Source organism: Microcaecilia unicolor, chromosome 6, assembly GCF_901765095.1.
Source record: "Microcaecilia unicolor chromosome 6, aMicUni1.1, whole genome shotgun sequence".
NCBI classification, from domain to species: Eukaryota; Metazoa; Chordata; class Amphibia; order Gymnophiona; family Siphonopidae; genus Microcaecilia; species Microcaecilia unicolor.
The window spans coordinates 327,462,992-327,486,728 of NC_044036.1; the positions used below are offsets into that span (position 1 = coordinate 327,462,992).

General features: G+C 45.3%; 1 protein-coding gene across 2 annotated transcripts; it reads left to right on the forward strand.

Annotated features, from left to right (window-relative positions):
• Window positions 1-7,266: 7,266 nt before the first annotated feature.
• On the forward strand, window positions 7,267-22,003 carry LOC115472418. Of its 2 annotated transcripts, none has more exons than XM_030206698.1 (8): window positions 7,267-7,350; window positions 12,090-12,167; window positions 12,269-12,301; window positions 16,240-16,323; window positions 16,560-16,657; window positions 17,378-17,541; window positions 20,291-20,418; window positions 21,375-22,003. In XM_030206698.1, the coding sequence occupies exons 1-7, from the start codon at window positions 7,291-7,293 to the stop codon at window positions 20,386-20,388; spliced, it is 615 nt and encodes a 204-aa protein (XP_030062558.1). In that variant the 5' UTR covers window positions 7,267-7,290; the 3' UTR covers window positions 20,389-20,418; window positions 21,375-22,003. The 2 variants fall into 2 exon arrangements, with proteins under 2 accessions (XP_030062558.1, XP_030062559.1); XM_030206699.1 differs by having other exon boundaries at window positions 20,291-20,379.
• Window positions 22,004-23,737: the final 1,734 nt, after the last annotated feature.

Below are 23,737 nucleotides of genomic sequence, written 5' to 3' on the forward strand. Positions count from 1 at the left end.
CTTGGGCTGAATCTTTCTGAATATTTTGGGTATGAGTAGCTCTATATGTTCTTCATTTCCTTCTTTTTTCCTCCACCTGATACAGGAGATTATTTTTCTTAATAAAGTACAAGCCACTACTCGCCTCCTGCCCCTGATCCCTTATTTTGTCCCAACACTCCCTCAGAGAGGGATCTCCTACCTGCTCCTCTGGGAACCTGTGAAACCCTACTCATAACTTCCTCCCCTAAGGCTTCTATCTTCCCTGGAGGAACACTGTCAGCTAGCACATTTGCTTATTTCCGATCTGAGGAAGAAGGGCAACCTTCGAAAGCTAATCAAGAAATGTATTAAGTTATGTCCAATAAAAAAGGTATCATCTTATTTTCTTTTCCATGTTTTATTTTGTTTGATTTCTATAGATTCTACATGGAATGTTGCTATTCCACTAGCAACATTCCATGTAGAAGTCGGCCCTTGTAGATCACCAATGTGGCCGCGCAGGCTTCTGCTTCTGTGAGTCTGACGTCCTGCAGGACGTCAGACTCACAGAAACAGAAGCCTGCGCAGCCTTCTACATGGAATGTTGCTAGTGGAATAGCAACATTCCATGTAGAATCTCCAATAGTAGCAACATTCCATGTAGAATCTCCAATGGTATCTATTTTACTGTCATAGTAATGCTTGAAGGTTTTCACTTATATACACTGTCAGCTAGCACATTTGCTTATTTCTGATCTGAGGAAGAAGGGCAACCTTCGAAAGCTAATCAAGAAATGTATTAAGTTATGTCCAATAAAAAAGGTATCATCTTATTTTCTTTGCCATGTTTTATTTTGTTTGATTTCTATAGATTCTACATGGAATGTTGCTATTCCACTAGCAACATTCCATGTAGAAGTCGGCCCTTGTAGATCACCAACGTGGCCGCGCAGGCTTCTGCTTCTGTGAGTCTGACGTCCACGTCAGACTCATAGAAACAGAAGCCTGCGCGGCCTTCTACATGGAATGTTGCTAGTGGAATAGCAACATTCCATGTAGAATCTCCAATAGTAGCAACATTCCATGTAGAATCTCCAATGGTATCTATTTTACTGTCATAGTAATGCTTGAATGTTTTTACTTATATACACTGTCAGCTAGCACATTTGCTTATTTCCGATCTGAGGAAGAAGGGCAACCTTCGAAAGCTAATCAAGAAATGTATTAAGTTATGTCCAATAAAAAAGGTATCATCTTATTTTCTTTTCCATGTTTTATTTTGTTTGATTTCTATTGATAATCTTCCCTGGAGGAATTAACCCTTTCCATTTCTCTGCTCATTCCCTTGACCTACATTTCCTGCTCTTCCCCGGCTCCTTCGCCATGTTGTGGGTAGCAAATGGGAATATTTCTCCTAATTGCAGGGATTCTGGAGGGGAATAATCCCTAGCTCAGGTCGACACACATACTCCTTCGGGCTGAGGAGAGAACTCATTTAAGCATATGTCCTATACCAGCTTCAGGAATTCCTACTGTTTTCCCTCCCAGATGCTTATCCAGAACTGCAGTGGTTTCCTCTAGCTGAGAATATAATGGAACTTTTGAAGCTATATAAGTGCTTCCTGCATTTTATGTAAGGAAATTTAATGAAATAAGAGGGCTAAAACTAAAATCAAAGTGCATATTAGAAACAAACAAACCAACCAACCCCCCAACTCTTTTCTTGCTTGTCAAATGATTTTCTGAATGATGTGAGGTTATGTTTCATTTGCTATACAAACCATTTTAGTTTAAAAGAAACAAGGAAGCTGTTTCTTGTCATTATTCCAGGCCTCTGTAATCACAGCTCCCCCCCACCCCACCCATTATCTTTTACTTTACAATTCATCACAGGATTTATTCCCCTGGTTACTCTAGACCAGTTCAATAGTCAGCCACCCTTTCCAAAGTCAATAGAGAATCCACAAAGCGTGGAGAACTCAAAGAAGACCCACGGATACTTTGGAAAACAAACAAAAAAGTGGGCACAAAACCAGGAGTCCCAGCGACTGGATCACAGTAAAGCTAAAACCAAATTTTATTAATTAGTATATTTGACTCGACACAACCGTTGTGTTTCGGCCAAAGGGCCTGCATCAGGAGTCTAAATACTAAGGTAGACAGCTAATGATGATCCAGAATAAGAAATACTGGCGAATAGTGTATAAATGGTCTTAAAAAAGACCTTTGTATTGAATTGTGGAACGGATCACTTGCGTGAAGAGTTCAGCAGTAAATTTCCAAAGTCACAGGCTGGAGGTGTCGCCTCCCCCCCCCCCCCCCCCATTCCCAGAAATCACAGGTGGCACAGTTGTCCCAGGGGTAAGTCACCTACAATGATGGATCAGTAGCCAGTCCTAAATAGAGACATAACTATGTGGCCCTGGTGTCTAGCTAGCAGAGGTGCTTCCCCGGGCACTTGTATGCCTATTAAAAAGTCCGCCCCTGATTTAACAAACACTGCTATTGAAATAATGCATTGTAATTTATTTGTATATTGAGGAGCATTGACCTGATGAAGGAAGTGTAGCTCTCAAAAGCTGCTTATGTGTGTATTTAATTAGTGTAATAGGAACCGGTTCATATATCTATATTTCTACCTAGTGAAATTGAATCTCCTGGTAACACACTGTTTTGTTCATTGTTTAAAGCACAAAGCTAGTATTTTTAAAGGTATTTAGTAGCTGTGCTAGTGTTTGTTATATCTGAATTCAAGAAAGCTTGGGACAAGTACATAAGTATTGCCATAGTGGGACAGACCGAAGATCCATCAAGCCCAGCATCCTGTTTCCAACAGTGGCCAATCCAGGTCACAAATACCTGGCAAGATCCCAAAAAGTACAATACATTTTATACTGCTTATCCTAGAAATAAGCAGTGGATTTTCCCCATGTCCATTTTAATAATGCTCCATGGACTTTTCCTTTAGGAAGCCATCCAAACCTTTTTTAAACCCCGTTAAGCTAACTGTCTTTACCACATTCTCTGGCAACGAATTCCAGAGTTGAATTACACATTGAGTGAAGAAAACTTTTCTACGATTTGTTTTAAATTTACTACTTTGTAGCTTCATTGCATTCCCCCTAGTCCTAGTATTTTCGGAAAGTTTCACATCTACCTGTTCCACTCCACTCATTATTTTATAGACCTCTATCATATCTCCCCTCAGCCAACTTTTCTCCAAGCTGAAGAGCCCTAACTGCTTCAGCCTTTCCTCATAGGGAAGTCGTCCCATCCCTTTTATCATTTTTCATCGCCCTTCTCTGTACCTTTTCTAATTCCACTATATCTTTTTTGGGATGCAGTGACTAGAATTGAACACAATATTCGAGGTGCGGTTGCACCATGGAGCGATACAAAGGCATTATAGCATCCCCATTTTTGTTTCCATTCCTTTCCTAATAATACCTAACATTCTATTTGCTTTCTTAGCCGCAGCAGCACACTGAGCAGAAGGTTTCAACGTATCATCAACGATGACACCTAGATCCCTTTCTTGGTCTGTGACTCCTAACGTGGAACCTTGCATGACATAGCTATAATTCGGGTTCCTCTTTCCCACATGCATCACTTTGCACTTGCTCACATTAAACATCATCTGCCATCTCTGAGGGAGAAAGGTACAGTGAAGGATGACGATAATGTGGATGGGGCAACTTCTCTATGAGGAAAGGCTAACACAGCTAAGGCTAGGGCTCTTCAGCTTAGAGAAAAGATGGCTGTGGAGAACTACTACTAATCATTTCTATAGTGCTATTAGACATACGCAGCACTGTACACATTATATGCAGGTACTTTCTGTGTCGCCAGAGGGCTTACAATCTAAGTTTTGGGTTTTGGTACCTGAGGCAATGGAGGGTTAAGTGACTTGCCCAGCCCAGAGTCACAAGGAGCTGCAGTGGGAATTGAACCCAGTTCCCCAGGATCAAAGTCCACTGCACTAACCACTAGGCTACTCCTCAGCTCATTCCACCAATAAGAGACAACCTCATCAGTGATGTCACAATGGCTTGATTGCCTGATACTTGGCTGACTTCTGATATTGTGATGTCAAAAGGGAAATGGGACTTGATATACCGCCTTTCTGAGGTTTTTGCAACTACATTCAAAACGGTTTACATATATTCAGGTACTTATTTTGTACCAGGGGGCAATGGAGGGTTAAGTGACTTGCCCAGAGTCACAAGGAGCTGCAGTGGGAATCAAACTCAGTTCCCCAGGATCAAAGTCCGCTGCACTAACCACTAGGCTACTCCTCCACTCATTCCACCAATAAGAGCCAACCTCATCAGTGATGTCACAATGTCTTGATTGCCCGCTACTTGGCTCACTTCTGATATTGTGATGTCATAAGGGAAAGGGGGAAAGGGAAATGGGACTTGATATACCGCCTTTCTGAGGTTTTTGCAACTACAAAGTGGTTTACATTCAGGTACTTATTTTGTACCAGGGGCAATGGAGGGTTAAGTGACTTGCCCAGAGTCACAAGGAGCTGCAGTAGGAATCGAACTCAGTTCCCCGAGATCAAAGTCCACTGCACTAACCACTAGGCTACTCCTCCACTGGAGAAGTTGTGGGACCAGCAAGGATTGTATGAGAAGTGGGAAGCAGTATCAGGGTTAGGTTTTTTTTCCAGCCTTATGTAGGCTGTGCAGTTAAATTGTAATTTATTTCCCTGTAGTGGGAGGGGAAGGCTGGGAGGTAGTTGCCAAGTCTCAATTCCAGATAGGGTGAGAGGCAGTGGCTAGCAGTTCTGCTTTTCTTCAGTCTCATGAGCTACTGTGTCTGGGGGAGGTATGGGCAGTCATAACTGGGCCAATTCCTTTTTCCTTTTCTTTCTGTGGTAGCAGCCTGATGTCCTTTCATCCCCACATTTTGCAGCTCTCTCTTGGAGAAGGAAGTGCATGCAAATCTCTATCGTGCATATTCATTGCGAACAGTCTGAAAACCTGTCTGGGTGTGTTCTGCAAATCCCTTCTTCAACACTAGCTAAATCCAGGGCTTCTCAGACCTGTCCTGAGGACCCCACAGCCATATGCAGAGATGCCAAGTTATCTAGCTCCGCCTCCAGGCTAGACGTTTTGGCCAGTCCTGGATTTATAACCACCACACCCAGGTGCATTATGGGACTTTCAGCACTGATTGGCTTTGGGGTGTAAGTTCAAAACCAAAAGTCTCCACCCTGGAACTGGGTAACCTGGCGTTGGCATCTCTAGAAGCTTTAATGCACAAATAAAATCACAATGCCTGACCTGACCATGTTTTGCCTACAGGGCTGCTTCCCTCTAGAGAAGGGATGGCCGACCTTGGCCCTTGCCAGGTTGAGTTTTCAGGATTTTCCCCAGTGAAAATGTAAGTGCCCTTTTATAAAATATCAACTAGCATGAAAGTACATGCATGAGTGTCATGGAGTGTACTTTCAATGTGGGCTTCCGCAGGGTTGCAGTCCATACATAAATGTGGAATTATAAAATTCCTAATGTGTATATATGGAAAGTCTGAACTAACATTTACACCAGATCTTACTTGTTCATAAAGACATACAAAAAAGATCCCCCATAACGATCTGACTCCCAAATTACTCCAAATACAACTATTATGGAACTCTCCTAATTCGTTTATTTTAATTACATCCTCATTATTGAATATTATATCTTGTCCTGATATCATTATGTTATGTTTTATCTATTTATCCACTTCCAATCCTATATTATATACTTATGCACCTTTATTCGTAACAATTCTGAAATTATTATTCTGTTACTATGATTGCCATGATATTCTTATGCACCTATCTGTATCTATATTCTGACATTCTTATTCTATCAACGTGAATGTCGTTGTAACATTTTGTGAGCCACATTGAGCCTGCAAATAGGTGGGAAAATGTGGGATACAAGTGCAGCAATTAAATGCATACATACATTTGCTACAGTGGAGGCAGTGCATGCAAATAGATGTATGTATATTAATTGGGGAAATCCTGAAACCCGGACCGGATTGGAGCCCTCCAGAACTGAAGTTGGACAGCCCTGCTCTAGTAACAAAACATGACCAAATACCCAGCAGTTGTGCAGGAAATTTCTCCTAACAGAGCCTAAAATCCACAGGCACTGGATTGATCTAATGCATAGTAGGCAATGTGTAAATCCTGAAAACCTGGGTAGGTGTGTTCTGCGAATCCCTTCTTCAGTACTAGCTAATCCAGGGCTTCTCAGACCTGTCCTGAGGACCCCACAGCCATATGCAGAGATGCCAAGCTATCTAGCTCCAGGCTAGACTGTTTTGGGCAGTCCTGGATTTATAACCACCACATCCAGGTGCATTATGGGACTTCCAGCACTGATTGGCTTTGGATGTAAGTTCAAAACCAGGACCAAACAAAAATCTCCACCCTGGAACTGGGTAACTTGGCATCTCTAGAAGCTTTAATGCCCAAATAAAATCACAATGCCTGACTTGACCATGTTTTGCCTACAGGGCTGCTTCCCTCTAGAGAAGGGATGGCCGACCTTGGCCCTTGCCAGGTTGAGTTTTCAGGATTTTCCCCAATGAAAATGCATGAGCTGCATTCGCTACAGTGGAGGCAGGGCATGTAAATAGATGTGTATATTCATTGGGGAACTCCTGAAACCCCGACCGGATTGCAGCTCTCCAGAACTGAAGTTGGACAGCCCCCCTGCTCTAGTAACAAAACATGACCAAATACCCAGCAGTTGTGCAGGAAATTTCTCCTAACAGAGCCTAAAATCCACAGGCACTGGAGTGATCTAATGCATAGTAGGCAATGTGGAAATCCTGAAAACCTGGGTAGGTGTGTGGACCCTAAGACAGGTTCGGTGAGTCTTGTGGATCTGGTTAATCCCCAGATTTATGCATAGAAAAAAAAAACCCGCCTACATACACGTTTCCCTTTGCAAAGAGATGCAACTTCAGAAGTAACAAAAGCAAAGGACGAACACATTTTACTGCTAGAACGAAAGAAAAACTATATCATAAACGACTTTCGTTTTACGGTGCAGAACATTTCTTTTTTTGTGTTTGCTAAGGTGGTAGGGACAGCTCTGGCCAGAAGACTGAAATGTTGAGTCCAGATCGTGCGAGCAGGAGCTTTGAGAAAGAGGAAGTAGATCGGGATGAAAGGGAGTGCCTCCCCCCTGCAGAGCCCACACCCGGTGTGTGACCCCCCCCCCCCCCCGCGAAGGAGGAACCTTTCATCGCTGCCAGCCATCGTCTGGAGGTGCCACTGCTAGTCTGCACACTGGCACCAAACCCCGGGGAGAATCCTCGATGGCTGGCACAGAAGATTTGTTGTTCGAGGGCTTCTTGAAAAAGAGAAAGGACAAAATGGTAAGTTCTATGTTTCTTGGTTGCAGGACACCGGGTCTTTTTTGGAGACTGAACACTCTTGGAAGCACCTCTCACGGGGTAACCCTGAGCCCTTGAAGTGCACTTTGAAATGATTACTGCGATTTGGCAGCAATAATTCAATAGCAGCTAAGAACAGATTTTCGCGGTTACTTAAATACTTGTGGAGTATTAGCTTCATTGGACGGAACCGATCGTGCTTGGCAAGGTGCACCTTTCGGGGTTTTTTTTCTAGGCAATGATACTGATCTATGAGATAAGGCTGCAAACTCTGGGAAAGGGGGGTTGACACATGGGACAGAGGCCGGGATACCTCTGTGCTGCTGCCTGGGTCAGGAGGATGGTAGGGAACTGGACCCTGTGCCCTTGGAGAGGCCGGAAATGCCTTGGGGAAAAATAAAGGCGGATAGATTGTGCCAGTTTGTGCGTTCAGCGAGTCACTCATTAAACCTGAGCGGCCATTTATTTCCGAGAAGATTAACAGAGCCAGTTCAGATAGTCTGGCTGGGGTAAGTTCTCCATCCTGTGGTGAAAGTTATCGTGCTTTAAAAGTAGGTAATGAACCAGGAGCTGTTTTTGAGTTCTTTCCTTATTTGTAACCCGCCCTTATCAAATGTAAATCTGTTAATTAAATGTTAGATGCCTGCTTTCTTTGTTCAGCATAGAAACAAGCATCTCCGTGTTCTTTTGATTTCTAGCAGTGCATTTTCTTCTTGCTTCCTTTCAGTAGATGATGGCAGAAAAAGACCTGCACGGGCCATCCAGTCTGCCCAACAAGATAAACTCATATGTGCTACTTTTTGTGTATACCTTACCTTGATTTGTACCTGTCTTTTCAGGGCACAGACCGTATAAGTCGGCCCATCACTATCCCTGCCTCCCAGCCCCAGCACAGACCGTATAAGTCTGCCCAGCACTATCCCCGCCTCCCACCCACCAGCCCCGGCACAGACCATATAAGTCTGCCCAGCACTAGCCCCGCCTCCCAACCACCCGCCCCGCTCCCCACCACCAGTTCTGGCACAGACCGTATAAGTCTGCCCAGCACTATCCCCGCCTCCCACCCACCAGCCCCGGCACAGACCGTATAAGTCTGCCCAGCACTAGCCCCGCCTCCCAACCACCCGCCCCGCTCCCCACCACCAGTTCTGGCACAGACCGTATAAGTCTGCACAGCACTATCCCCGCCTCCCAACCACCAGCCCCGCCTCCCACCACCGGCTCTGGCACAGACCTTACAAGTCTGCCCAGCACTATCCCTGCCTCCCACCACCGGCTCTGGCACAGACCATATAAGTCTGCCCAGCACTATCCCCGCCTCCCAACCACCCAACCACCAGCCCCGCCTCTCACCACCGGCTCTGCCACCCAATCTCGGCTGGGGCCCACCCATTTAGGGCTCAGGCCCACCCAACAGTAGCTGGTGGGGATCCCAAGCTCAGCCAGCTGAAGACTTTCTCCTGATGGTAACGAAAACGCTACTCTCCACGATACTGGCACGTGCGCATGCTCAGTTTTCAGTGCATGCCTGCTACAGACTGCCAAGTTGGAAAGAAGCATTTTCCCGCCAGCTGGTGGTGGTTGGGAGGGGGGAGAACACTTGGTGCCCACCCACTTCTTGCCTAGGCCAACCCAAAGTCTGTTGTCTGGCTACGCCCCTGCTTCCTTTGGGCTTCCGTTCCAATCAAAACTGACTGCTTGGGGTCTACAGTGCCGTGAGGTTTTATTTGCATACAGGGGCGTAGCCAGACACACAATTTTGGGTGGGCCTGGGCCCAAGATGGGTGGGCAGAAGAACCCCGCCCCATCCCACAAGTGATTTGGTCTCTCCTTCTCTCACCTGCATGCCATATGGTCTTTCAAACATCCCCCCTCTCCCCCATACCTTTTCAATAGCAGATTTCCACCAGCAGCGAGCAGAAACTAATACACACTGCTCATATTGACCACACAGCCATCCCAGTGCTGCAGCTTCCTGTTTCTGTATAGGCAGGAACATGTCAGAGGAAAGGCTGTGGAGCCGGTTTGAGAAGTATGTATCAGCAGTGACTACCCTAGGTCGGCTGCCACCTGGGGTGGATTGCCGATGCGCACCCCCACCCCGGGTGCAGCATGACACCCCCCCCGTGCAATGACACCCCCACCCCAGCGCCCCCCCCCCCCCGGGTGCAATGACACCCCCACCCCAGCGCACACCCCCCCCCCTCGGGTGCAATGACACCCCCACCCCAGCGCACACCCCCCCCGGGTGCAATGACACCCCCACCCCAGCGCACACCCCCACCCCAGCGCACAACCCCCCACCCCCCCCCCCCCCCGGGTGCATTCTTGGCTGCTGGGAGCAGCCGCGCGGCTCTCAGCTCCGCTGGCTCCCTGCTCCCTTTGCCCCGGAACAGGAAGTAATCTGTTCCGGGGCAGAGGGAGCAGGGAAACAGCAGAGCCAACAGGCCTGCGGCGTGCACCCGGGGCGGACCGCCCTCACCGCCCCGCCCTTGCTACGCCGCTGTGTATCAGTCACTGCTTGCTGCAGGCGAAGATCTGCCATTTACAAGGTATGCAGCAGGGACAGTTGTTGGGAGATTTCAGCTGGTGGAGCTTGGGAATCCCTTCCAGCCAGCCGCATCATAAATGTGCTGCTACTGGATGGGTCTGAGCCCAAAGTGGGTGGGCCTGGGCCCACCCTTGGCAACGCCACTGATTTGCAACTCCTGTTCTTTGTTCTTAACCCTTTCTTGCTTCTTGATCAAGTCACAGAACCCTACAAATCCAGTAGGACTAAGAAGAAGTTGATCTAAGGGGTCCCCCCCCCCCCAACACACATACACAGAGGCATAATTAAGATGAAGGATGTAATCAAAACATCAGGGCTCAAAAGAGGTAATTTAGCATAAAGGAATCCTGTGCCGAAGGAATGGATCCTCAGGAGCTTAGTCAAGATCGGGAGGCGGGGATAGTGCTGGGCAGACTTATACGGTCTGTGGCAGAGCCGGTGGTTGGGAGGCGGGGCTGGTGGTTGGGAGGCGGGGATAGTGCTGGGCTGACTTATACGGTCTGTGCCAGAGCCGGTGATTGGGAGGCGGGGCTGGTGGTTGGGAGGCGGGGATAGTGCTGGACAGACTTCTACGGTCTGTGCCCTGAAGAGCACAGGTACAAATCAAAGTAGGGTATACACAAAAAGTAGCACATGTGAGTTATCTTGTTGGGCAGACTGGATGGACCGTGCAGGTCTTTTTCTGCTGTCATCTGCTATGTTACTATGTAGTCAAGTTCCTAGACTCTAGAGGAAAAGTCCATTAAAAAATAATTTTGCTAGATAGATTTGGGAACGCCCTTTCTCATCTCTGGAGAAATAGATCTACCTTTTAGGTTCTGCAGGTACTTGTCACCTGGACTGGCTACTGTTGGAGTCAGGATACTGGGCTCAGTGGACCCTGGTGGGGGACTGAGCACAGAGCAGAGCCATTAGGCAAGTAAAAACTGACAAAACAGAATAGAGTTTGCAGTGTAATTTCTAACCAAATCAATCAACTTTACCAGCATTTATTTGAATATCTAAGTGTTCTGATTTGAGATGAGGATATGCTATTATGCAAAGATGCCCAGGTAATCAGAAATGCGGGCACTAGAGGCCATTGGCGCAAGACTAGCGCCTGTGTTAGCCTGCGCCCCAGGATCAGAGCCGACGAGCACGTGAAACAACGCGCTCGCTGGCTCTGATCACTGATTGCATGCAGGCGAGGGTCTCCCACATTCCTCTCTCATGATCACCGGGCAGCACACCAAACAAGGGCACTGATTCTGTTGCAAACCCTAGGGTTTGGAGTAATGGGGGGAGACCAAGAGGTTTGACAGGTCCAGTATTTTCTCCCAGACCTGTCAAACCTAAACCCGACCCTCCAGAACACAAGGCCACCCCTTAAACACTAAAAAGACCTGGTGGTCCAGTGGGACTGCTAGCCCTGTGCACCTGCACACCTCCCCGTGGCCTACCTTGAAGTTGGAGGAGGGAGGGACAAGCACTCCCTCCCTCCTCTGTGGGTGCTGCCTCAAAATGGCGGCGCCCTGCCCGGTGCATTCCGGGATGTGCTAGGCGGGGCTTAACTTCCACATAAGGGGTACAATCCTCCTGTAGAAGTACCCCTATGATCAGAGCTAATAGATTGCCTACATTTGCATGCTATTAATTGTTATCATAGGGGCGTTAATGCCCTGCGCTGTTCCGTTGCTAATTTTAGAGCGCTGTTTGGAACAGTGCAGGGCTTCTGTGCGTGTTCTAAATCTCAGTCGGAAGCTCAAGACGGGGACTGTCAGCTCACAGAACAAACCCTGCACTAGGGTCTTAATCAGAAGACCAAAAAACTGAGCAAAAAGCAACTCGTGTACTGTCCAGCTGACATCTGTGGTGGGTGGAGAGCAATCGTCAAACTGGGAAGGGTGAAAGGACATGTTTTATGAGCAACTTAATGTCAGTTTTCATTTCATCAGTGGTGCTTCACCCAGATAAATGGGAGAGTTTGAGATGTGTTTTTTACCTAAGGTGAACCTTGTACAATGCTACGCTTGAATAATATGATTACTATAATGTTTATTTTTCCTAAAAGATAAAATAATCTAATGTACCAAAAATCAGATCATTGCTTCTCTGTATAGCGTAAAACTAATAATTGACCTTGCTGGAAATTCTTTTAATTACATTAATTCATTTACTTATTTGTTTATAGAGGTTTGCGTGGCCAAAATATTGGTTCAGGCTTCAAAACAAGACGTTATTTTTCTACACGGAGAAAAGCACAGATCCAGTAGGTTTATCTTTTATTTCTCTTATCTGCAATATCCTGGCCTAGGTTATGTTGCACAGTTTGTTGCAAGTGGTAACCGATCTCCTTTGCTTTCTTTTCAGTCTTATCTTCGGGGGCAATATTACATATATATGGTAAGGAATGGATCCTCAGAAGCTTAGCCGAGATTGGGAGGCGGGGCTGGTGGTTGGGAGGCGGGGCTAGTGCTGGGCAGACTTCTACTACGGTCTGTGCCCTGAAAATGACAGATACAAATCAAGGTAAGGTATACACAAAAAGTAGCACATGTCAGTTTATCTTGTTGGACCGTGCAGGTCTTTTTCTGCCGTCATCTACTATGTTATTATGTAAGTGAGACACTACTGCAGTTGGGTAGTACACGACCGGGGGAAAACTGCTCCCAAACTGGTGAATCTCAGCAGAATCCTGTCAAAAATAGGATTATTCTCTTGACTTGGTCATGGGATGATGTCCTTAGGTTTGTTGATTTTATTTATTCATACTTGTATCCCACAATTATCCAAAAACGAGTTTCAGTTCAATGTGGCGTGCATTTAACAGTTGTTAGAGATGACATTGATTCAATTACATTTACAAGGTTGTATGGTGCTGTGTTTTACAGTGGTTGGCAAGATAACTATTAGGTTGGCTTGTTGGCTGGTATTTCACCTTTACAGATAAAGGGGGAGATGTGGAAATCAATGCCAGCTAAGCATATTCTATAACAGTGGCGTAGCCACAGGTGGGCCTGGGTGGGCCGGGTCCCACCCACTTAGGGCTCAGGCCCATCCAACAGTAGCACATGGTAATGAAAATGCTGCTCTCCACAATACTGGCACCTTCGCATGCTCAGTTTTCAGCGCATGCCTGCTGCAGACTACCAAGGTGGAGACTGGAGAGAAGCATTTTCCCACCAGCTGAGATATCTTTTTGATGCGGGGGTGGGGGAGAGAACATTTGGTGCCCACCCACTTCTTGCCTAGGCCCACCCAAAATCTGCTGTCTGGCAATGCCCCTGTTCTATAAGCGGTGCCTAGGTTTAGGCGCAGTATATAGAATACGCTTAGTTAAAATTTCAGCGCCTAAAACTATGCGCCTCCATTTACATCAACTAAAACATGGCGAAAATCCCAGCACGTAGATATAGGCGCATTGGGCCACATTCTATAACTATGTGTGTAAATTTCAGAATGCCGACAAAATGCCCAGAACTATGCCCCTTTTTGCCTGCGCGCATTAGAAGTTAGGCGCACTGCATTACAGAATGCGCTTAGTGAGTTATGCACATAAATTATAATTATTGCCAATCAGTGCTCATTATTGCTTGTTAAGAGCTGTTATCAATGCTGATTAATACGTGCATTGTTACAGAATACGCTTGAATTTTGGTGCGGATCTCTAGGCGCAATATATAGAATCCGGGGGAAAGCGTCTTCAAACTTTACAGAATTCTGCAATTCTTTTGTTATGTAGGGCACGTTGTAATCATGTTTCTTCACTGTTTTGAAAACTGCATTGGTTGCCAATTATTTTCGAATCAGGTTAAAAGTTCTATCTCTTACGCTTAGGGCCCGTTATAATAATTCTCCTTCCATACACTCCTTCTCGAGCTTTAAGGTCTTTGGATTCACATAGATTAATTCTACGAGGCCCAAAACAGGCCCAATTTTGAATCTACGTGAAAGTCTGCATCTTATTATTTGGCTTCTCATTCATGATTGAGGTTGAAAGATCTCGCTGGTCTGGCTAATTGTTGTGGGTTGGTTGGTCTGCTGCATGGAGTTTGCTTTCCTGTCTTATGATAGGGTTCTCTTCTATGACTTTTTATGATGTCAATTATTTGTATACTGCTTTGATCCGCTAGTCGGAAAAGGCGGTTTTAGAAATATATAATAAACGTAACCATGGGGTATATATTCAGGTAGCAGCAGTCAGTGGGTTTTTGGCTGCCGGGATATTTAATACCAAGATATATCCAGGCACCAGCATTGAAAATCCATGAATGTACAGCTGGCTATCAATTATCTGGTTAAGGGGTCCTTTTACTAAGGTGCGCTGAAAAATGGCTTGCGGTAGTGTAGGCACGGGATTTGGGCCGAAAATGGACGTGCGGCAAAATCAAAATTGCCGTGCATCTATTTTGGGTCTGAGACCTTTCCGCCAGCCATTGACCTAGCGGTAAAGACTCGCGTGGTAACTGGGCGGTAATGACCTACACGCGTCAAGTGCTACTTGGCATGTGTCCGAAAAAGAAATTATTTTCAGACGCACGTATCGGACACGCACCAAAAATGAAATTACCGCAAGAGCCATGCAGTAGCCGTGCAGTAATTTCATTTTGGTGCGCGTTGGGTGCGCATAGACGCTTACATGGCTTAGCAAAAGGGCCTCTGAGTGTGATATTCATTATTTAACTGCATAAGTCAAACCAGATAAAGATAGAACTGTGTTTCATGTGGGACTGAGAGAATCAACCTGCTGTAATAAATTTGGAATATACTACTTGGTAGGGTTGGCAGTTGGTCCCATTTATGGTCTGTTTATCGCTTGACCCCTATATAATAAATATAAAATGTATTGCATGGTAGGGTTGGCAGTCGGTCGTATTGATGTCTGTTTATTGTTTTACTCTTGTTGAAGCTTGATATTTGTTGTGTTTATATTGTGGATGTTTTAATGGTTGTGTCCCACATAGCTGTGGTTAGGTGATTTATAATCTGCAACTTTTTGTCTTATGCATTTTAGTTTAGATCAGGTACTGGAGCAGAACTGTCATCCCACGGGAGAGAGGTCAGAGTTCCTTCCATAGCACGAGAGGTTCTGTGGCTCCTGTAGATGTGCTCCCAGCATCCTCAGAAATGCTCGCACCAGCCTTCAGTTTGGCCAGGAACAGGGCCGTCGAGAGGGGGGGGGGGGGACAAAATTTCCCGGGCCCGGGCCCAGCGCCGCAGTCCCCTCCACCTGCCCCCCTCTGTCCACCACCGGGCCGGGCCCCCCTGAATTCAAATCATAGCGCCTCACCTTGACCTCGCTCTGTGTGAAAGAAGCACAGCAGCAGCAGTCTGCAGATCGCCTCCCTTCGGGCCTTCCCTCCCTGGGTCCCGCCCTCGTCTGACGTAATTTGCGTGAGGGCGGGGCACAGGGAGGGAAGGCCCGAAGTGAGGCGATCTGCAGACTGCCGCTGCTGCACTTCTTTCACACAGAGCGAGGTCGAGGTGAGGCGCTATGATTTGAATTCAGGGGGGCCCGGCCCGGTAGTGGACGGAGGGGGGCGGGGATGATGACCTCGGGGGGGGGGGCCCCCTTGCTCTGGGCCTGGCCCAGTCTCTCGGTGGCCCTGGCCAGGAAAGTGATAGTCAACATATAGCCTTCAATTTGCCATTTCAGCTAGAAGCTGAGTTGCAAAAGCTCTCATATTTAATTAGAAAATAACACTTAATTTTTCATGGTTCAAAAAACTCGACAAGCGTTAAAAAAAAAAAAAAAAATCACACAGGGATACACGTAAGAGCCACATACAGGCTCCCTGACCCTCAGATTGGTGGATCACAGAGTAGGAGGTGCTTTCTGACCTTCAGCTGTCAATCATTCTTGAAGTCTGTTGTACAGTAGGATCTTTACCCGAGTCTTTGAAGATGCCTGTGGTCTCCATTCAAACAAATATTGATGTATAGTTCTGGGAAGTTTTAGTGATTGTGTGGAGGCTGGAGAAACCAGATACATCTGAAGGAGGGAATCCAATGTTAATTCTTAGAAGGGATTAGATCCTGCACATAATTGATAGCACCAATTGCTTCTTTTACTCTGTAAGATGAACCACCATGTTCTCCACATACCTATTATGTCACCCATGCTCTCTATGTAATCTATTGTACCTTATTCACTCTGTAATGGCAAATGCCATGAAGGAACATTGTAAGCCACACTGAGCCTGCAAAAAGGTGGGAAAATGTGGGATACAAATGCAGCAAATAAATAAATAAATTGCATATAATAATGGGGGGAAAAAACGCCTCAGATTTCTGAAATCTCTTCTTGGTCTCTGTAAATTCCGAAAACCTCCTTTTTACAGGTGCAGTCGGTGCGTGAAATGAAAGCCACAGATAATGAATACACTTTTGAGATCACCATGAACAATGGGAAAAAGAAACTTCTGGTAGGAACGTTTCACCAAACTCCATTCATACCGGGAATTTACTGGGTTCAGGTTCTTCGTAAGGCAGAGTTTTCTTTATTTTAGTTTTTAACACCCCCCACCCCCGAAGTATTCCTCCTCCCCACTGGTCTCTGGTGCCTCAGAAAGAAATGGAAGTGTTTCATGGTTTATTGACAGTAACTTCTGTTCTGGGAGACATCATTCATGGTTGAATCTTTTTTTTTTCATTTTGCCAGGCTGCAGAATCTGCCAAGCTGCGTGCTGTGTGGATTCAGTTTTTATGGAAATCAATGCAGCTTCCAGGGCCGGGGAGAAAAAACTCAGCCTGTACTTGGTAATCCTGTTCAGAAGGAATGGATCCTAAAGAGCTTAGACGAGATTGGGTGGCAAAGCTGGTGGCGGGAGACGGAGATGGTGCTGGGCAGACTTATATGGTCTGTGCCAGAGCCGGTGGTGGGAGGCGGGGCTGGTGGTTGGGAGGCGGGGATAGTGCTGGGCAGACTTATACGGTCTGTGCCCTGAAAATGGCAGATACAAATCAAAGTAAGGTATACACAAAAAGTAGCACATGTGAGTTTATCTTGTTGGGCAGACTGGATGGACCGTGCAGGTCTTTTTCTGCCGTCATCTACTATGTTACTATGTAAAAGATCCTTTAAAGCAGAGTTGATGTTTTAGCACCCTGTGTTCACTAATTGTGGTGACCTGGAACCTTTTGTCATCAATCCAGAACCATTTTGAACTACTTCCTTCTCTTCATTGGGAAAAAGGGAAAAGGTGGAACCCTCTTGCTGACCTCTAACCTGGTTCCTTTTTTTTTTTTTTTTTTTATTAAAGAAAATTACCACTATCCGTGGGTGTTCTTCTTACTCTGCACCATGCCTTGTTCTCCCTTACAAGAGCTAAAAGTGCTTCCCTAGTAAAATTTGGTGACTGATACTTGAACAGACGGAACTCAGGTCCTGGAGACAGTATCAGGCCGATAGTGAGCTTAGATTGGTCAGTTTACTTTTCTGAAGAATTTAAATTTGTAATGCTTTTATGACCCCTTCAGGCATGACATCCCCAGCTTACTGCAAACAGCTGAAGGTGGTATCAGCCCTACAGAAAGACAACCAGATCTCAGAACATCTGAGGTGTCTGCAAACTGTGACCCTCATACATCTACCAATCATCTTTCACGTGAGACCAGGCAGATTGCAAACTTGAACACATCAGGTAAGGTGCCCACTGCCCTGATTTCATTTTCTTTAAATCAGAATTTGAACTTTTTACTGGTTAGGGTGCATTAAAGCTGCCCGATTTATCACCTTGCCTGTTCCATCCTGTCTTGGTCTTATTCTTAGTTTTCCTTTTTTTTTTTTCCGCCCTGTTATATTTCTTATAAATGTTGATGGTTGCAGTCTTTATTCATACAGTAGTTCCACTGAACACGTATCCCTGTTAGGGGCGTAGCCAGACAACAGATTTTGGGTGGGCCTAGGCAGGGCCGGTCTTGGCAAGTGCAGGGCCCTATGCAGACCAATTTGGTGGGGCCCCATCGTAGCCCCGCCCCCACCCTAGCTCCACCCCATTGATAAGATTATTCCATTTTTAGAACATTTTTTTATTTATGAAATTTCAAATAAAGACAAATGAAGCTAAACTTGTACAAAAAACTGATTGAAATAATAAGCACAATGCTATCACGAAACCTCCCCTCCCCAGAAATTATTCAGTTCAAGTCCACTACAATTAGTAGTTCCAATTCTCATAACAAAGGAGAATAAAGGAAAAATATTAAGAAAAGATTCAGTACTTTCAAATTCCCCTATTACTCTGTAACCCATATATGCAATAAAATGAAATGAAAAGATATACAATAAAATAAAGTGATAAGTAAAATATAATGTACAATATAAAAACATATAGACCACCAAGGTATTAAAATTGTTTTAAAATATATACCACAACTCTCTGACTCAAGAAGACTCCGACTCTGTCATCCATAATTGTCTGACAACACACAGAAAAAAAAAAGTTAAAAAAAAAAAAGTCACAATTAATACCTTATACACCAATATACCAGCCATACGGAAAATGCAGATTATCAACAATATGAAGCTAGCAAGGGATCATAATATCACAATTCTCATGTAGAGCCACAAAACACCCTTTTAGAGAGAGTGTGTCATGATTTAGGCTCTACACCCTTTCCGATGTTTGGTGCCACCTTAGTAAGGCCAACACACAATCTCTCCACTGCAAAACACTATACACAAACGTGTGCAAAAACACACTCATAACCTTAACAAACCATAAACAGCACTAATTCCAAGGACAGGACGAGCTACAACCTTATGCGTGGCGTGGAAAGGCAACTGTAATTACACCGGGCTCTAAAACACCAGTGCACAACCTAGTGAAAAAAAAACAAACAAAAAGGGCTGCAAACTATACGCTAGCAGAATACTGCACCTTCCTTGATCACACCTGAAAAACACATGAATGCAAAATACTGAACTGGAAAGTTACCTCAAGAAGTCAGACTCAGTATGTAGCAATACTACAAAAATTAAAACTTACATGAAAAATATCACAGATGCACATTTCCAAAACCTAACATATTCCAATTAATAAAAACTGAATAAAATAGTTTTTTCTACCTTTGTTGTCTGGTGACTTTGTTTTTCTGATCATGCTGGCTCAGTATCCGATTGTGCTGCTATCTGTCCTCTTAACTCCATTTCCACGGCTTCCTTTCCATTTATTTCTTTACTTTCTGCCTTTCTTCTTCATTTCTTGCCCTACATCCGTAAGTAAAAGCTGGGTCCTCCGCAGACTTGACTGTCCAGTGGATCCAGCTTCTGCCTATTTTCTATATCCATGTGCACTTTTTCTCCTCTCTTCCTTTTCCCTCACCTCATCTCCTTCCTCACTCTTCCCTCGCCTCCATCCATGTCCAGCATTTCTTCTCTCTCCTCCATCCACCCATGTCCAGCGACCCTCCTGTCCCCCCTGCCATCCATCTATGTCCAGCAACCCCCCCTGTCCCCTCTGCCATCCACCTATGTCCAGAGACCCCCTCCCCTCCATCCACCCATGTCCAGCGACCCTCCTGTGCCCCCTGCCCTCCCCTGCCATCCACCTATGTCCAGAAACCCCCTCCCCTGCCATCCACCCATGGTTCCCCGCCAGCAAAGGTAGGTGACTGCGATGGCAGGTGGGAGTGGAGGCGGTCGAGAGAGTCGGCGGTGGGGGGGGGGGGGGGGGGGGTCAAAGTTGTTGGTGGTGTCGGCAGACAGTAGAGTCAGTCACCACTGAATCCAGACATTTAGTGCCAGCTGCGGTCTAGATACTGATGCTGAATACCTAAATTTAATTCGGCTGCGGTGAATCAGCATAAAAAAAAAAACGCTGCCCAGACTGGTTGAATATTGACCTGATGGTGGTTGATGAGAGCAGAAAAAAAAATCAAATTGGAACAGCCGGTCTACCCGGATATTTCTGTCCCAGCTGCCAGCCATAGTGCATGACCAGGCAGAAAGATACATTTATCTTCTTTCCCCACCCTCCTGCGAGGTCCCTTTTTAAGTTCACTCCCAATAACCCCCCTATACACCCCACTCACTAATTGCATCAAAATTTCCAACTAGTGCACAAATTTGTGTGGGCAACTTAAAGAATGAAGATTAATTAGATGCTAATTGGCTTTAATAATCAATTAGCTATAATTAGTATTAATTTGTGTCAATTGGCACTAATTGGCAGTTGTGTGTAATTGGCTTTAGTTAATGTTCTCTAAGTTGTGCTCAAATTCCAGAATGTGCAACTCCTATGGCATAGAGGCATTACTTTTGTCTCTGTAATTTAGGTTTCCTGCTTTGGTGATCCCCCTTCTTAACATTACTGTTTTAAAAAAGTGTGAGAACTGCTTAGTGCCCTAGTGATGTTTATTGTTGATTTTCTTTTTCTGTTGGTGCCATAGGTGAAGAGGATCAGAATTGCAATGAAAAGGAGGATGACCTTTATGCCATTCCAAGGAAATATATTGCAGAAATGAAGACTCTTTCCCAAGTGAGTTGATGACAGATCAACGGGCTTCAAGGCGGTCAGGTGTGTTGCGTCATCTGTGCGCCGAACCGTTTTCAAAAGGCACGCGACGAGGGCTCACCCTATATAGGAGCTCAAATACTCTCAAGCTGACCTCCCTCAGGATACCTCCGATGAATATGCATGAGACAGATTTCCATGCAGTGGAATCAGTGTATAAAAATCCATCTCTTGCAGATTCAGTGTGGATATCCTGAAATCAGGTTGATGACACGAGAAAGACTGGCTTGGAGAATTTGAGCTGTTAGATTGCTGGGTGAATTAATTGTCCCAAATTACCTTGCAACCTTGTTTTTGGGCAGCAAAGGCGCTAAGGAGTGGAGGAGTGGCCTAGTGGTTAGGGTGGTGGACTTTGGTCCTGGGGAACTGAGGAACTGAGTTCGATTCCCGGCACAGGCAGCTCCTTGTGACTCTGGGCAAGTCACTTAACCCTCCATTGCCCCATGTAAGCCGCATTGAGCCTGCCATGAGTGGGAAAGCGCAGGGTACAAATGTAACAAAAATAAAATAGATACTATTGGAGATTCTACATGGAATGTTGCTATTCCACTAGCAACATTCCATGTAGAAGGCTGCGCAGGCTTCTGTTTCTGTGAGTCTGACGTCCTGCATGGCCACACGGCCACATTGGTGATCTGCAAGGGCCGACTTCTACATGGAATGTTGCTAGTGGAATAGCAACATTCCATGTAGAATCTCAAATAGTAGCAACAGTGGAGGAGTGGCCTAGTGGTTAGGGTGGTGGACTTTGGTCCTGAGGAACTGAGTTCGATTTCCCACTTCAGGCACAGGCAGCTCCTTGTGACTCTGGGCAAGTCACTTAACCCTCCATTGCCCCAGGTACAAATAGGTACCTGTATACAATATGTAAGCCGCATTGAGCCTGCCATGAGTGGGAAAGTGCGGGATACAAATGTAACAAAAATAAATTATTCTGATTTTTTTTTTTTTGTTTCCAGAAATGCTGAAGAGAAGGACTTGGATGCTGTTTCTTTACCGTTTGAGGAAGTTTACATTGTGAGGGGACAGCGTGACCTGCAGTTGCTTCTCATATCAAATGACGATAACCTTGTGCATTACACACAGAAAGGAAAGTTTGGAGGGATGCTGCTCTGTCACTGAACATGTGCTGCTGTTTTGAAATATTCCTGGAGGCTTTATCCAAAGAGCGCTGAAGTCTCGGTAGAACCCCTGCAATCAGAAGGGATCCGTTCAGAAGTAAGCCCTGAATTCCTGAAGAGCTCAGCGTTCTGGGATGGCAGGGCAGGGGCACTTAGCCTGGAGTGATGCTCATATCCTATTTCACTCTGTGAGAAGTCGTCCTACCCTAAAGATGAACCCTGGTAATCTTTACATCTTCCCTTTAAAATGGGCAAGAGAGAGGGGGTCAAATTCTTGGGTGTACGTTTTAGCACAAACAATAGTTGGGTGTAAAATAAGAACATTGTTGACAACATAGTAGGCATTAAGGAAATTTGCTAGAAATGGCGAGAGCTACGACTATCACTTTTTGGACGACTGGTATGAAGAAAGGCTAAAGAGGTTAGGGCTCTTCAGCTTGGAAAAGAGACAGATGAGGGAAGATATGATTGAAGTCTACAAAATCTTGAGTGGTGTAGAATGAGTAGAAGTAAATCGATTTTTTTTTACTCGTTCCAAAAGTACCAAGACTAGGGAACACTTGAGAAGTTACATGGAACTACTTTAAAAACAAACAGGAAATATTTTTTCACTCAACAAATAGTTAAGCTCTGGAACTCTTTGCCGGAGGATGTGGTAACAGCGGTTAGCGTATCTGGGTTTTAAAAAGGTTTGGACAAATTCCTAGAGGAAAAGTCCATAGTCTGCTATTGAGACAGACATGGGAAGCAACCACTTGCCCTGGGATTTGTAGTATGGAGTGTTGCTACTCTTTGAGATTCTGCATGGAATCTTGTCACTCTTTAGGATTCCAGAATCTTTTTATCCTTTGGGGTTCTACATGGAATGTTGCTATTCTTTGGGGTTCAACATGGAATCTTGTCACTCTTTAGGATTCCAGAATCTTGCTATTCTTTGGGGTTCTTCATGGAATGTTGCCACGATTTGGGTTTCTGCCCGGTACTTGTGACCTAGCTTGGCCACTGTTTGGAAAACAGGATACTGAGCTAGATGGACCACTGGTCTGACCCAGTATGGCTACTCTTATATTATGTTACTGCCAAACTTCTTTATCCATTACAAATGTTGCTTACATGGATTCGTAGACAGGAAATGACACACTTTGAAAGCATATTGAAAACCCTCTTGTGGAGGGCCAAGAAAGTGAGAATTAGTTACAACAAACTTATTGCAGGGGGAGAGGTGGCCTCCCAGATTTGAGGTTGTACAATGTGGCTACTATGTTGCGCTAGATTCATGAACTACACACCGCCACTGCCCACTTTTCCCCTCAAGGGATGTTAAGTTCTAGTATTCCCTTCCCATGAACTTCTCACTGATTTTGCAACTCCCAAGTTGGCCAAAGGACCTTTTGGTGGAAGGAACGGGGCTGTTCCATCCACTGAAGAAAGCGTGGCTATGGTGGTATAACAAGTTAGGAAGAGGGATGGGAAACTGGGCTTTTTTGACTCTTAAAGGAAACCCTAGCTTTGCACCTGAGTTTAAAACACCCTCTTTCTGTTGTGGGAACAAGCCGGGGGAAAGTACTTGGGACATTTCACGGAACTAAGGGGGAGGAAGCTTCCCTACCCTAACTCTTCTAAAACAGAAGTGGTTTATTCTGAATGCTTATACGAAGCACATCATTACTACTTGTCCAAATCTCAGCAGCATCCAAACGGGAATTCATTTTTTGTCAATAGACAAGATTTTTCTCCAGCTACCCCTGCTATAGACAGGGAGGGATTTGAAACAGACACCGACCTTAAATGGTTTGGCTAGGGCATGGATTCTAGACCTGGGAGAAGTGATCAGAAAAGAAGACATGCAACATGCATTCGGGTTGATAACCAAAATTCGTAAAAATACCCAGGCACAAGAATTTCAACCTTTTACATACAGCATATGTCTCTGGCAGTCAGGGAGTACAAATGAGGCTTTGGGAGAATGATAAGTTGTCCAAAATGTAAGTGCATGAAAGGTACTCTTGTCTTCATGTTGGTAGAACGTCTCTGCTCATTTTGGGTGACATTAGATCCCTAGGAGGTGGGAAACGGCACGTTTATCCTTATGGCACTGGTAAATGCAAAGAGAAGAGTTCTCAGGTGTTGGATAGATGAGACACCTACAGGGGCTGGTTGGAAAATATAACTGAAGTGGCAAAATGGGAACTGAGAATGGA

Excerpts from the sequence above, each read along its gene's own strand:
- LOC115472418 (XM_030206698.1), top strand. The coding sequence starts at position 7,291 with ATGGCTGGCACAGAAGATTTGTTGTTCGAGGGCTTCTTGAAAAAGAGA. Across the intron at positions 16,658-17,377 it reads AAAAACTCAGCCTGTACTTG|GCATGACATCCCCAGCTTAC; the intron begins GTAATCCTGTTC and ends TGACCCCTTCAG. Across the intron at positions 17,542-20,290 it reads TGCAAACTTGAACACATCAG|GTGAAGAGGATCAGAATTGC; the intron begins GTAAGGTGCCCA and ends TTGGTGCCATAG.